We start from the raw sequence: 12,254 nt of genomic DNA, 5'->3' as shown, positions 1-12,254 counted from the left end.
TTTTTTAAATTGCAGAAAAATGATATTGCTGCAGTAATGAATGGGACTGGTAGTATTTCATTATTGCTACAACAGCAGTCTTAACTGTGCTTTTCTTCTGTGTTTGGGGAAAAGCTGAGATGATAGAATTTATTCACTGGATAAAGAAAAGTACATCTCTGCAACAGTGATTAAGGAAAATATTCAATAACAGAGGCACTTGCACAGGTTGCCCAGAGAGGTTGTGGTGCCCCTTGCTGGCAGCGTTGAAGGCCAGGCTGGGTGGGGCTTTGGGCAGCCTGGTTTGCTGGGAGGTGTCCCTGCCCATGGCAGGGATGTAGGAAGTGGGTGATCTTTAAGGTTCCTTCCCACCCAAACCATTCTGTGATTCTGAATGCTATGGCTCTATGAGATTCAATTTATTAATACTAAGATGTAGGTTGCACTTAAATATTTGGAAAAAGTTGTTTAAAAATGTATTAACCGTTATTTTTGTTTTCTAAAACTGATTTGTATCTCCTGTCATCATATTGACCAGATTATTCTTTGTTAATTTTTAAGGTCTAATGGGACTAAAGCAGCATAATTGTAGGCATGATATCTTAATAGAAATTTCAGCATTCATTTGTATCACTTTTGCTTAATATCTGTGTAGTTAAAAAAAAATTCCAATAATATAGAAAACATTTTACTTTTTCCTTCTTAGGTTGGCTGTGGAAAGGCTGTTATCTCATCCAGCTTTGTAGGATGTGAAAGGCTTCTATATTAATGTAGAAGTGGGTGTTTTAAATTAATCTTGTATTTTATTAATTTTTCTCAAATAGTAATTGCACGTTTTGCAGTTTAAAAATACTGCTAATCAGTGCATATTCTAAATGTCAGATCCTTGGCTGGTATAAATGGCTATGGATTCATTAGTTTCTGCTGTGCTGCACTGATTAATGACAACTGTAGATTTGGTCCAAGGCTGTTAAATGCAGCATCATCATTTATTTTCTCCTTCCTCCAATCCCAAAGCATTTTGAATCAGTAAAAATAATGCAGGAAGAAAAAGAAGAAAATTGATTGCCATATACTTTTGGAGGAAAATATTCTAGAAGAGAATTTTTGTTGTTCTTTACACCTTTCATCAGACCATGTTAATATACAAGATTTTTTGGTTCCCGTGGAGCTTCTAAACTCTCTGGTATTTTTAAGTATCAGTTTCTCCTTTTACAGAGAGACACACTGGATGTTCAAAACAATCAAGCAACTTGTTCAAGGTTAGTCAGAAAGTCAGCAGAGTTGAGAATGAAGCAAAGGTATCCTATCCTTGTCCTTAGGCATAGCTAAAGTCATCATTTCTCCCAGAGTGATAAGTAAGGTTATGCTGAATGACAGGAGCTGCTGAGGAGAAGGGATTTCATTTTGGTAGTGACAAAATTAAGGACAGAGAAGATTGCTGAAACAAAGTGAGATAGACAATGATTGTAAAGTAGGGGAGGAGTGTGCTATAGAAAGCAAAAAGGAAGACTGCACAAGTTCTGTGTAATAGTTGATTGCTTCTGTAACGTACAATGCAGTTTTTGCAATCAGTTCCAATCTTGCACGATGAAAAGTGGCTCCTAGTCCAGGATCTCTGGCTTTGTCCCTACATCATCAAGCAGTTTCCTCTTTTCAAAGTAGTAGAATTTTTCAGAAAAACTTGTTAGTTTGTTTTGGGATTCCTTGAACACAAATCCTGCCCTTTGGGTTGCTCAGTAGCTTTCAGTCATTCTTAAATGGAAATCAATTCATCTGTGTCAGTAGCCTGACAGCATCTGATTTTCTTCCCCTTTTGTGATTATCTGGATTTTCCTGTGTTGCTGAGATATGCTCTAAAGTGTAGCATGTTACATGTGAGAATTAAGTTCCGAATTTGACTGTATACCTTGCTCTATGTTACCTCTAAGGACAAAGCAAGAATGTAGCCCAAAATCACAATTAGCTTTTAAAAATAAAAAATAGTCTTTTGAAAGCTTTTTGAGATGTAGCTTAAAATGTCCTAAGATAGTTCTGATCTGCTTAACTGGAGTTTGTCTAGCAGGTTTTAACAAATACAAGGTGGAAGTTTACAGAGCTCTCGTGCTGATACAGAGTAGTGGTCATTAGACTCAAAAGCCACTGAGTAAACAGGTTTGTATTAGCTGTAAATTCCAAGACAGGCTCTAGCAGGTAGTGATTGAACAGTAAATTTATGTCTTACTAAAATGGTAAATTTTCACTGACATTTCATGCTTAGAAATAAAATCTAGTGAAAATACCAAATGTCATATTACATACTGTAAATTATCAAGGCTAACTCAACACAGAGATTCCTAATAGTGTTTGGAGATATTCTGTATTTAGAAAGATGAAGAAGGTCTGTATAAGGAAATTCACCCCTGAAATTAGCAGTAATAATGTCATACCTTCAACAAGTGATGCCTTTGCTGTATGTGAAGATGAAGTTTGATTTCTGTTTCTACTCTCTGGTTTGTGCAGCCCAAGGGACAAATAAGGCATGGTAAAGTGTTGATTTTGGAACAGTTATGTAATGAAGTTTAGTTCAGTGTATATTTCATTAATTTATTGACTCCCTAGTTGGAAGGCAGAACCATCATCTTCAAGTGTTTATATTCATTTTTGTCCTTCTCATTTGCAGTGAAGATGAACCCAGTCTTAAGAAACCAAAAATTGAAGATGAGGAAGAAGGCTTTAGCCTTATGAAACTTGCTGAAGGCAATATCACCTCTGTAAGCATGTTTTTACAAATCTGATTATCAAAGGAGATTAATTCTCTAAGTCTATTGTAGTGAATATCCAGAATTCCTGATAAAAGGAGAGTTTCTAGCTGAAACATGAGTGAAATACTGTGTACTTGTACATTTGAGACTCTGCTAGAAATTGTGAAGACAACTTTCTCTGCCCTTAGGCATGTGTTAACACAAGTTTCCATCAGTCGTGGATATTTTAGGACAAAATTCTCTCCTGGTGTTTAGAATTCTAAAAGAAAAGCCTGAGGATCTGAAGAAAACAAAATTGGAGCTCAGTGGTTGAATTTTGTTCTTGCTGTGTTTCATATCTTCTGCAACATAGAAGTTGACTCTGTGTATTTAATCAAAAGTATTGCTGTGATTTTAGACATTGTTCTCTGTATTAATTGGGGGTCTAAATCACAAATTTGGTTTAATCTTGCCTCTAGATCTAACTTGTAAATTATAGCTTAGATGAAACCTATATCATAACTGTGCACCTTCCTTTATTTGATGTTTTCCTATTATAAAAAAATAGTTAATATTGAGCTAACTTCTCTTGTTTTCAAATGTGCTGTTCTTTAAGGTTAATTTTGAAAAAAGCATTATTGATACTTATAAAAATATTTGATATCTAAAAAGATTTCAGTGTTCTGCACTTCTAATACAATTTTCTGATATTTCCTGAAAAGTGGCATTGCTAGATCTTAAAGAAATACAGTGAGGCCAAGCAAACTTATTGCAAAGTCCATGAATTATTCTGGCAGCAAAGCATAAAAAAAAAGTAGGGGAATTATGATTGCTGATAGGAAATTTTAAGCAATGTAGGGTTGTTGGTTGTTTTTCCCCTCAAGTTAATGCATCCATTTTTCAGTGTTTATTTATATTTGACCTGGTTTTAGTTCCTTTGAAAGATTTCTGCATTTACATGCCCATTTAGAGCTTTGGCTTTAAGATGCCAGACTCTGCCAGAAAGCCTAGATGATTTAAGTGCAAACTTTTCATTTTGAGGTCCTATTGGAGTGGCACACCACTGATTCTGTACCCACGTGCCTGGGAGCTCACAGTCCTCACTAAGCACCTGGTGAGATTAGGGAGGTCTAAGAGGGCTGTGCTACAGAAGATCTCAAAGCTGAGCTAGCAGATAACCTGAATTGTTGTGCTTCTGTCCTCTCAGCACCAGAGAAGTGGCCAGCTTGTAACAGTGCAGCAGAGTGAGTTCATCTTGCTCATGTCATAGCCAGCCTTTGCCAGGAGTACTGTGCATTAACACACTTTATAAGACTTGCATTTTTGAGTCTGAATGCAGAGAAGTACACAGTTTCTGTTTTCATGTGAAAATAAAAAGAAATGTAAAGATTCTTGTTGCCTGACAAGAAGAGAGAGATGGATATTGGAAGACAATTGATTTGGTTTTGTACTTTTTGTAGGTAGGCAGTGTTAACCCAGCAGAAGATTTCCGAATTCTGGTGAGGAAGAAAAATGCTGACTTCAAAGATGGTAAATTAATTTTGTCTATCTTAATTATATTAGTATCAACTTCAGAGTTCAATAAATGCAGTCCATTTGTCTAAACTTAAGTTTCTAGTACAATGTGAGTTGCTCTGGAATTTATAGGTTAGCTTAGTAGTGCCACTCAGCCAAGGAAGGTGTTGTTTGTAATTCCCATGTTAATACTTGCCTTCCCCAATTAAAAGCCTCAGGTAGCTGTGTTTGGGTGAGAAGGCACTAGACAGCTACACTGAGGCACCTGAGCAACCCCTCAGGTGTTTCTAACAGAAAACCCCTTGTTATTCACTGACTGCCTCATTCAGAATGAGCCACAGCTTCTCATTCCCAGGGTCTTTCTGGCCTGAAGTGGGGAGCTGCTGGTGTGCACAGTGTGAGAAACCTCTCGTGTTCCATGAAGAAAAAAAGAGACTGTCGTGCCTGGGACTTAAATCTTCACATACATATGTCATTTCTTACTGCTTGTGAGTGAAAGAAAGCACAGGTGAATTCAGAGTGGAATAAGCAGGTAGTATTTGTAATCTGAAAGTTGAGAGAAGGCTCTGTGTGCACTGACTCATCTCAGAGAAGAACAACAAAAGGCACAGGTCAAACATTGTCCTGCATGGCCTAAGTCTGAAAATGCCATGAAATTATCATTGGTTTGTATGGTATTTCCCTCCTGGAGTAGCTATGCAGAGTTATATGTAATCCAAAGGTGCCTTAAGAAGAATGCACAAGATGGACGGGGTCCTGTATCTCATAAAGGGTGATTTGAAGGTTGTGGCAGGGTAAACTTGATCTGCCAAATAGCCATTAATGTCACATTCCATTTTTCAAAGAAAGATTTGCAGAGGTGCTTGAGTGAGGTACTGGGTATTTCAACAAGACCTTTGGTCCTTTTGGATGTAGTTTCAGGAGTGTGTTTATCAGTGTATTGAGTTGTGATACAGTCTGTTAAAGCCTGCATAGCTATTTCTCCCCAGAGTTTCCAGACCTGTGAGCCAGCTAGCTAGCTTTTTTGCATGTATTTTTCATTAGACCCAGAAGAAATTATTTATTGAAAAAATATTTGGAGTTGTGTTCTTAAATCTCAGCTATATTAATATGCAGTAAAAAAAAAGCATTGTGCAATACATTAGAATACAGAAACTGTGGAACAGTTGACTACTTTGTTACGGTGATAAATTTAATGTAGGAAAGCTTTAAGGCAGAAATAACTATAGTGATTATCCTTGAAGATGGTTTAACTAGAAAGAGTGCTTAAATATGTCCACTTGGTAGCTGTGCTGCAGATAACTGCAGTACATGGTTGGAAGGTTCTGAAATTTTGAGCAATTTGCTTTTATTCTTTGTGATCTGCTCTGTAATGATAAGGTGTAGTTAAACAGAATGTAGTGCAGTCACCCATTTAAAGGAGAGAGAGAAGCCACTATAAATAAAAACATACTTTGCATATTATCTTTTTTCTTTTAGGTAATCCTTTTTGTGCCTCAGAGCCTTTTAGGTGGCTTAACACATTGAACATTGCAGGCATGTTTTTAATGGCTTGCTATATTGCACTTTGGTTATGTAAATAGTAAATTCTGCCTTAAAACTATTCAGTGGTTCTAAGGGATTTTTTGGTATAATTTTGTCATTTAATGATGACTTTTTTTCCCTCTGCTAGAATGTAAGAAACATAGAATTTCTTTGCAGAAAAGGATAATCTGTGGGATTCAAATACTTATTTGTAAAAAGGGTAGCATTTTATGTGTCAGGATGCAGACAGGAGAGCTGCTAAGTTGCATTCTGTTTTTCTTTCTTGCATTAAAAAAAACCATCTGCTACAGTCTTCCTAACTGAATAGGGCTTACATTCACCTTTTAAAATAACAGCAGTCCTTTCATTGGGAGGAGAAAGACCTTTCAACTGTTTGATTGGAGGTGGGTTGTTTCTTAGTAGATAGAGAAGTTGTAGCAGTAGGAAGAGTTGTACTTTAAATAGTGACACTAGAGTTGCTTTTTAATTCAGCTGCAGGTTAATGGCACACCCACACCAAAATTATAAAGGTAGCAGTACCAGAGGATGGCAAGGTGATTATTTTTCTTTTTCTTCTGAAACAGCTTGTAGGAAGTCCTGATGGTATATTTATCACTGAAAATAGATACCAGTATATTTCCTGCAGTGCCCTCACTGGGATGCATTAATCAGGGTTTTTACCTTTCACAGCAGAAGTCTTAAGTGGAAGCTAGTCTGTATCTGATGTTGTGTGACATCTTTGCCACTAATGCCTAAATAATATCTGCAGAAAATCAAAGATTTTCAGATTGGTAAGGGTCTTAGAGACAGGTTTTCTGGACTGGCAGCTCAATTCCTGAAAAAATAATCAACTTGGGATTTACCTGAAAACTGTGTCCTTTATTAGTAGGGAGCTGCTTAAGGGTGACATTGTGAGATTTGTTTGATGGTTTCAGCTTACTGGTTAATACTGATGCTCATGTAACTAGAATTGTGTTCTCCTCTAAACATCCTTTCTTATTTGCATTCATGGCCAGAGAGGTGTCATGTTATGCAGGTCTTATTTTGAGCAAGTCACAAGTGTAGAGTCATCACAAAGAGATGTCCCCTGATAACAGCTTCTGACGTTTTTGTCAATGACTGCACATAAAATAGATTAGTTTACCTGAGTAGAATCTAATTGTTGCTCCCAAGTGTGTACAATGAGTTTCTTCATTGCTGTGGCTTCAGAGAAGGCTTCAGAAAATGCAGTAAGTGCTTGCCATCTTTGTAATGCTAAGAGAGTAGGCATGTAGTGCCAGTTCATCCTCCTGTTTGGAGGTTTCCATCTGTGTCTGCATCTCTGGAAAGCAGATCATGTCTGATGTGCTGTATTTTCATAGGCTTCTGTATCAGATAGAATCAGGGGAGTAGAAAAAGGTATTGACACATGCACAGTATTTTCTTTGATTTGTAAATTTTCTGTGTGAGTCTATAGGCCACATTTCATTGCATCTTACAGTACTCCTGTCTGAGAACGTAATGTCGAAAAAGCTTTTTTTAATTTGCTGAGTTTCAGCTGGGAGAGAAATCTGCATGTCCAGAGACAAATTGCACTAAGCTCTCATTTCTATATTTTAGTAAATTAGTTAATTTTTTTTTTCCTAGGCATTTCTAGAAAAATATAGCTGAAGGAATCAGTAACTGAATGTGAACAAGGATGATATTTTATTGCAAGATTTTCTGTAGAAATAAGTATAGGTAATTACCTTTCTGGAGCTAAGACAGTTTTTTAAAAAGCTAATACTTCATGTAATTCTTTGTTGGCAGGTTTTTGCAGTTTGTCTGCATTTTTATCTTACTGGATGTTTTTGTATATTTCAGAGACTATTCATGCTCTACTGCTAGGCAGGGCAGATGCAATGAGTGGTTTGATGAAAATGATTCAGTCATTAGAAGGGTTTTTGCAAACCAAATACTTGAGTATATAGAATCACTTTGAAGTTTTCTGTATATCTGCTTCACAGAGAGGATGAAGCCAGGTTTGTCTTTGAAGGGCATAGTGATTGGGTGAGATTCAAAGCTCTGAGTTGCAACAAACAGAATATGAATTAGATACTATGGGGAAAAAGATAATAAAGATCACAATGGTGAGGCTCACATAGAAAAAGGGACCCATGAGAGTTGGAGACTCTCCATCTTTGGAGTTACACAGAACTCAAGTCTGTGGAGCACTGAGGCACCTGTTCCACAATGCACCCTGGTTTTAGCAGGGATTTGGGTCATATGTCCTTCAGACATCCAGCCTCAATCATTCTAACCCATACTCACAGGACATTCAGAGACACCATTTCAAAACTGAACAGGACCTCATAGGGTCCTGAACTGGATTAGTTCAACAGCCAACAGCTCTTGGTCTTAAAATTCTTATTTCTTGGCTTAAAGATGAAGGAGGTCCTTAAAAATTAGTACAGTCTTCAGTTCAGAATTTCTTTCTTCTTTTCAGTTCTAGAAAGATTTTATAGATTATTTTTTAAATGAATGATCAGGTGATTTAACTGATTTGTCAGTTTAAGCACTGTCCATGAATACAAATCATTACCACCAGCAGCACATGAATCAGAAGATTAGAAAAAAGACTCCTGTTGTTAAAGGAAGAAATTTTTTTTTTTAACCTGATTTCTTTTTTGGGGGGGGCAGGGGGAGGGGAATCCCCAAGGAATCAAACTTGGACTGTAATAATAGACAGTTTTGGTATTATTATTGTGCAATCTGATTGGTATAGTAATCAAGACCAAGAGCTGAACTGAACAAACATGAAAATATAACTGCACTTCTGTAGTGTAGCTGTTCAGAGATAACAAGTGAATATAATTGTTCATGGCATATTTCACAAAAAATGACAGCACTAGTGAATGTATTTTGGAGTAGCAAATGTATCTGAATGCCAGAGGGGAAGGGATTAAATTCTGCTAGAACTAAAAGATCTATTCTGGGAATTTTTTTTCCCCTGCAGTTCTCTAACCCTTAATAACTATATTTGTTATCTAACCAGTCAGGTACAGTAGAAAGAGAGAAGAGGAGATAAAAGTTTCTTGGGATGTTCTGCAGAATGTCGTGGTTATTAGGAGTGCTGGAAATTCCAGTTAATGCAAAATGTATAAGTCTCTTGTTTGTTCACTTCCTTAAATGTGTGTGGAGTGAGGGAAGTTGAGAGGGAAGAAAAAAGTTACAATTACACAGGAGTGGCTGACTGGGCTGTCAGTTTGTAACTCAAGGGCCTACTCCACAAAACATCAATGCCTGAGATTTGCCTGGGACACATCAGAGTTAATGCTTATCACAGCTTAGTTAAAAAGACAGCTTTATGCAGAACACGCTTTGCTCCAAAAACAGGGACATCTATTTTTGCTGCATCCAGACCCAAAGATTCAGACTAATGAAAAGGCAGCAGGAAATCAACGAAGTTCTCAGATTAGAAGTCTAAAGGAACAGCAACCACTTCAAGAATTTCCTGCTATAATCCTTATCTTCTGTCTTTAATATTACTTTTGGTCCCCTGAAATAATTTGGTAATCTAATCAGAACATAGGAATTTTTGTCTATTTTAAATTCACCCATCATTGGCCTATCATTTAAGGGAAACCCAATGGACAAAATCAAGTGTTTAGCAAAGCTACTTCAGGATGTTAGAGAAATGTGACTTTAAATACTGTTGCCATGTAACCTGTTTGCTGCCTATATTATGGACTCAGTGCCTGGTAAAACATTGCAGGTTTCCTTTGGTTCCTTACAACAGATTTCAAAAGGAGGCATCTCATAGTCAGTAGCAAGAAAATCTTTTCTTCTGATGGCTGCCAGGGCAATCAAATGGAAAGGGATTTAAAAAAAAATAATGCAAAAGAAGTAGTAGAGTGTCTGATAGTTTCAAACAGTATGCTGGAATCTTTCTGACAATGAAGACTTTTATTGCACCCTTATAGTGCCTGGGGTTTTAATTTAACACATCAATGAGAAGGCAGTGTTTAAAAAAAACACCACCACCACTGAAAACACCAGCAGGACTTGCTTTTATTAGTGCAATTCATAAGAAATTAGAACATGTAATGAGAAAATCATTAACCATGAAAAAAATGGACAGACTTAACTTGGGAAGCTTAAGTAGTTAGACTTCAATTTAGTTTGTCAGCTACTGGTGAAATAAATAGAGAGTGAGCTGATTACCTCTGGCACAGTAGGCACTTTAGCACACTTTCTTGTGCTGTAACTGCTGTTGGGCACAACCATTATCTGCCTCCTTTTCTAGAAACTGTCAAAACCTAGTGGGAGAATATCAAACATGCCTTGTTTCACACTATGCAGAAATATTGTCCTTCAGATTCGGTTCAATTAGGCATTTTATAGAAAATTATGTAACAGCTGGTGCTGTGCATACTCGCAAGAGCAGAGAGGAACACAGTACTTAAACAATGTCTCCTTCTTAGTGTGCTTCTTGTTTCTTCCACCACTCTGGCAGGTGATTTTCTTTGTTGATGCTTCCATAGCTGAGATTCTTGAAGTCATGTCTATGCCCATAACATCTGGAGCTGGGAAGGGCTATAAATCAGGGGAAAGGCTCTGCTAATCCACTGCCTGGTCTTTCACAGTACAAGAACAGGGCAGGCAGATGCTGGAAAGCTTTCTGCTTTGCTCAGAAAGCTTTCCTGAATCTTCTTCCTCAATGGCAACAACACTGGTAATCTCCCTTGATAGACATCCTCTTTTAAGAATTCTGAGAATTTGTTCATTTTTTCAGTTGTTAAAACTTAACCCCTTTACCAAAGGCTGATTTAACTGCTGGTGTGTGTTTCAAAAGATCCTGTTTTATTGTTTGTTCTTAACCCAAGCCTTGGCTCTTGTTTTGAGAGAGGCAGGGTGCTATCAACTCCCTATTCGCTCTTTTCACAATGCTTCTGAGTTTATAGATCACTGTTGTATCCTCCTCATGCTTGTTTTTTTCCTGGCTGAGGTGTTTTGTCAGAGGGTAAAACTGGACAGTTCCTTAACTGTAAGTAAATATGAAGAGAAAGTAAATTACTAAAAACTAGCAGAAATTAATTGGGATTTGCAGAGCTCTTGGGTGGCATTTTCTCTTGTCTGTTTGCAGTGGTTTACAGCTACCTACATTTAGGAGCTCAACAGTAAGGGTAACACTGGTTTTCCTCTTCTTGTTGGTACAGGTCTCACTGTTTACCTCTGCTTCTTTCTGTCAGGCATGCACAGTTCATAATCTCTGTAATCATAAACCTCTTTGCTCTGATGGAAAGTTATTAAACTACCTGTACAAGAGACCAGACATACCCTGATGTCAATAACAGCAAGGTCTTTTAACTGAAGTCACCCCATGCCTGTTGGTTTGACATTATTACACCTTTCTCATAAATTTAATGCTTTCATTGAAATATGCATTGATTGCAAAGGATGTTGAGGGGATACGCTTGTATTGTAGAACATCAACCTCCCTAAGCTTTAGGATTCCAAATTTTTATCAAACAAGTTGTGCCTCTGCTTTTTTTTCTTGGCTTTCAGGGAAAAGTATGTCTTGGGCATGCTTGAGGTTCTTCCTAGTGTATCTGGCTTTTCCAGAGAGGCTGAAATGATTGTCACTAGCTTATATAACAATTATCAACTTGCATAGCTTGAGGCAGTGTGGGTATGATTAACTACTTAGGTGCCTGTGGAGTAGAAAAAGAGAGATGTAAAAGAAAAGTTGGGTTTTTTCCTTGGAAGTGTGCATTCTTTTGTTTATTTATCACTTTATTTCTCCTTGTCTTCCAGTGAGTCAGCAGTTGAAAAACCGCATTGATCAGTTCTTGGAAAACAAAGGTTCCCAGTACTACATGAAAGGGATCAACTGTATCAGAGCTTTTAGAGAGGAGGCCATGAAGGTAGTGTCAATGTGTGAATACTCTTACCTCTTTCAAATTAGAGGCATGATGAGCCTGTTTGCTTGATAATTTATTGCTGCAGCAAAAACAATTTAAATATGTTTCAAATTTTAGAAATAGAGTTGCATTTTATGGGGGTTTTTATTGTTTTTATACTGGAATGGGGACTAGCCTCTCTGGTATTACTTGCTCTTGTTTATTTTTGTTTAAACATAAAACCGAAGACCTATGACGTGATGCTAGTTAAAAGTACAGTACTACAATTTTCTTCTTCAACAAAGCTAGTTACAATTAAGTCTTTCTAGTTTTCATAGAGGTGCTTCTTGTGGCTCACCATTCTTTAGAACTCACAGTTTTAATAGAAATAAAACCCAAATTCTGTGGAGACTTTTGTGTTCACCATGTTAAATGACTTCATGAAGAATTAAGCTTGCTTTAATTGTTCTTACTTACAGTTGCTGTTACATTTTTTTTCAGCTGTCCAAGGTGCAGTGTTTTAATGACTTTCTGCAGGCACTGAAATCAAAGTTGGAAGATAAAGCCTTATCTGATTTCTGGGAGATCATGGTGCAAGGTAGGATGGCATTAAAAAAAAACTAGGCAATTTCTAGCTGTATTGCATTTACCC

At 37.2% G+C, this 12,254-nt stretch overlaps 1 protein-coding gene across 1 annotated transcript in view; it reads left to right on the top strand.

Moving 5' to 3' along the window:
- The window catches only part of XRCC5 (X-ray repair cross complementing 5), a 49,800-nt gene that overhangs the window by 27,205 nt on the left and 10,341 nt on the right, over positions 1-12,254 (top strand). The window contains exons 15-18 of the mRNA XM_064718449.1: positions 2,642-2,732; positions 4,163-4,232; positions 11,517-11,626; positions 12,104-12,200. Of these exons, the coding sequence (XP_064574519.1) occupies positions 2,642-2,732; positions 4,163-4,232; positions 11,517-11,626; positions 12,104-12,200 (368 nt within the window). The remainder of the gene's footprint in view (positions 1-2,641; positions 2,733-4,162; positions 4,233-11,516; positions 11,627-12,103; positions 12,201-12,254) is intronic.

This window comes from Zonotrichia leucophrys, chromosome 7 (assembly GCF_028769735.1).
Source record: "Zonotrichia leucophrys gambelii isolate GWCS_2022_RI chromosome 7, RI_Zleu_2.0, whole genome shotgun sequence".
NCBI classification, from domain to species: Eukaryota; Metazoa; Chordata; class Aves; order Passeriformes; family Passerellidae; genus Zonotrichia; species Zonotrichia leucophrys.
This window is presented reverse-complemented; position numbering and strand designations above follow the sequence as displayed.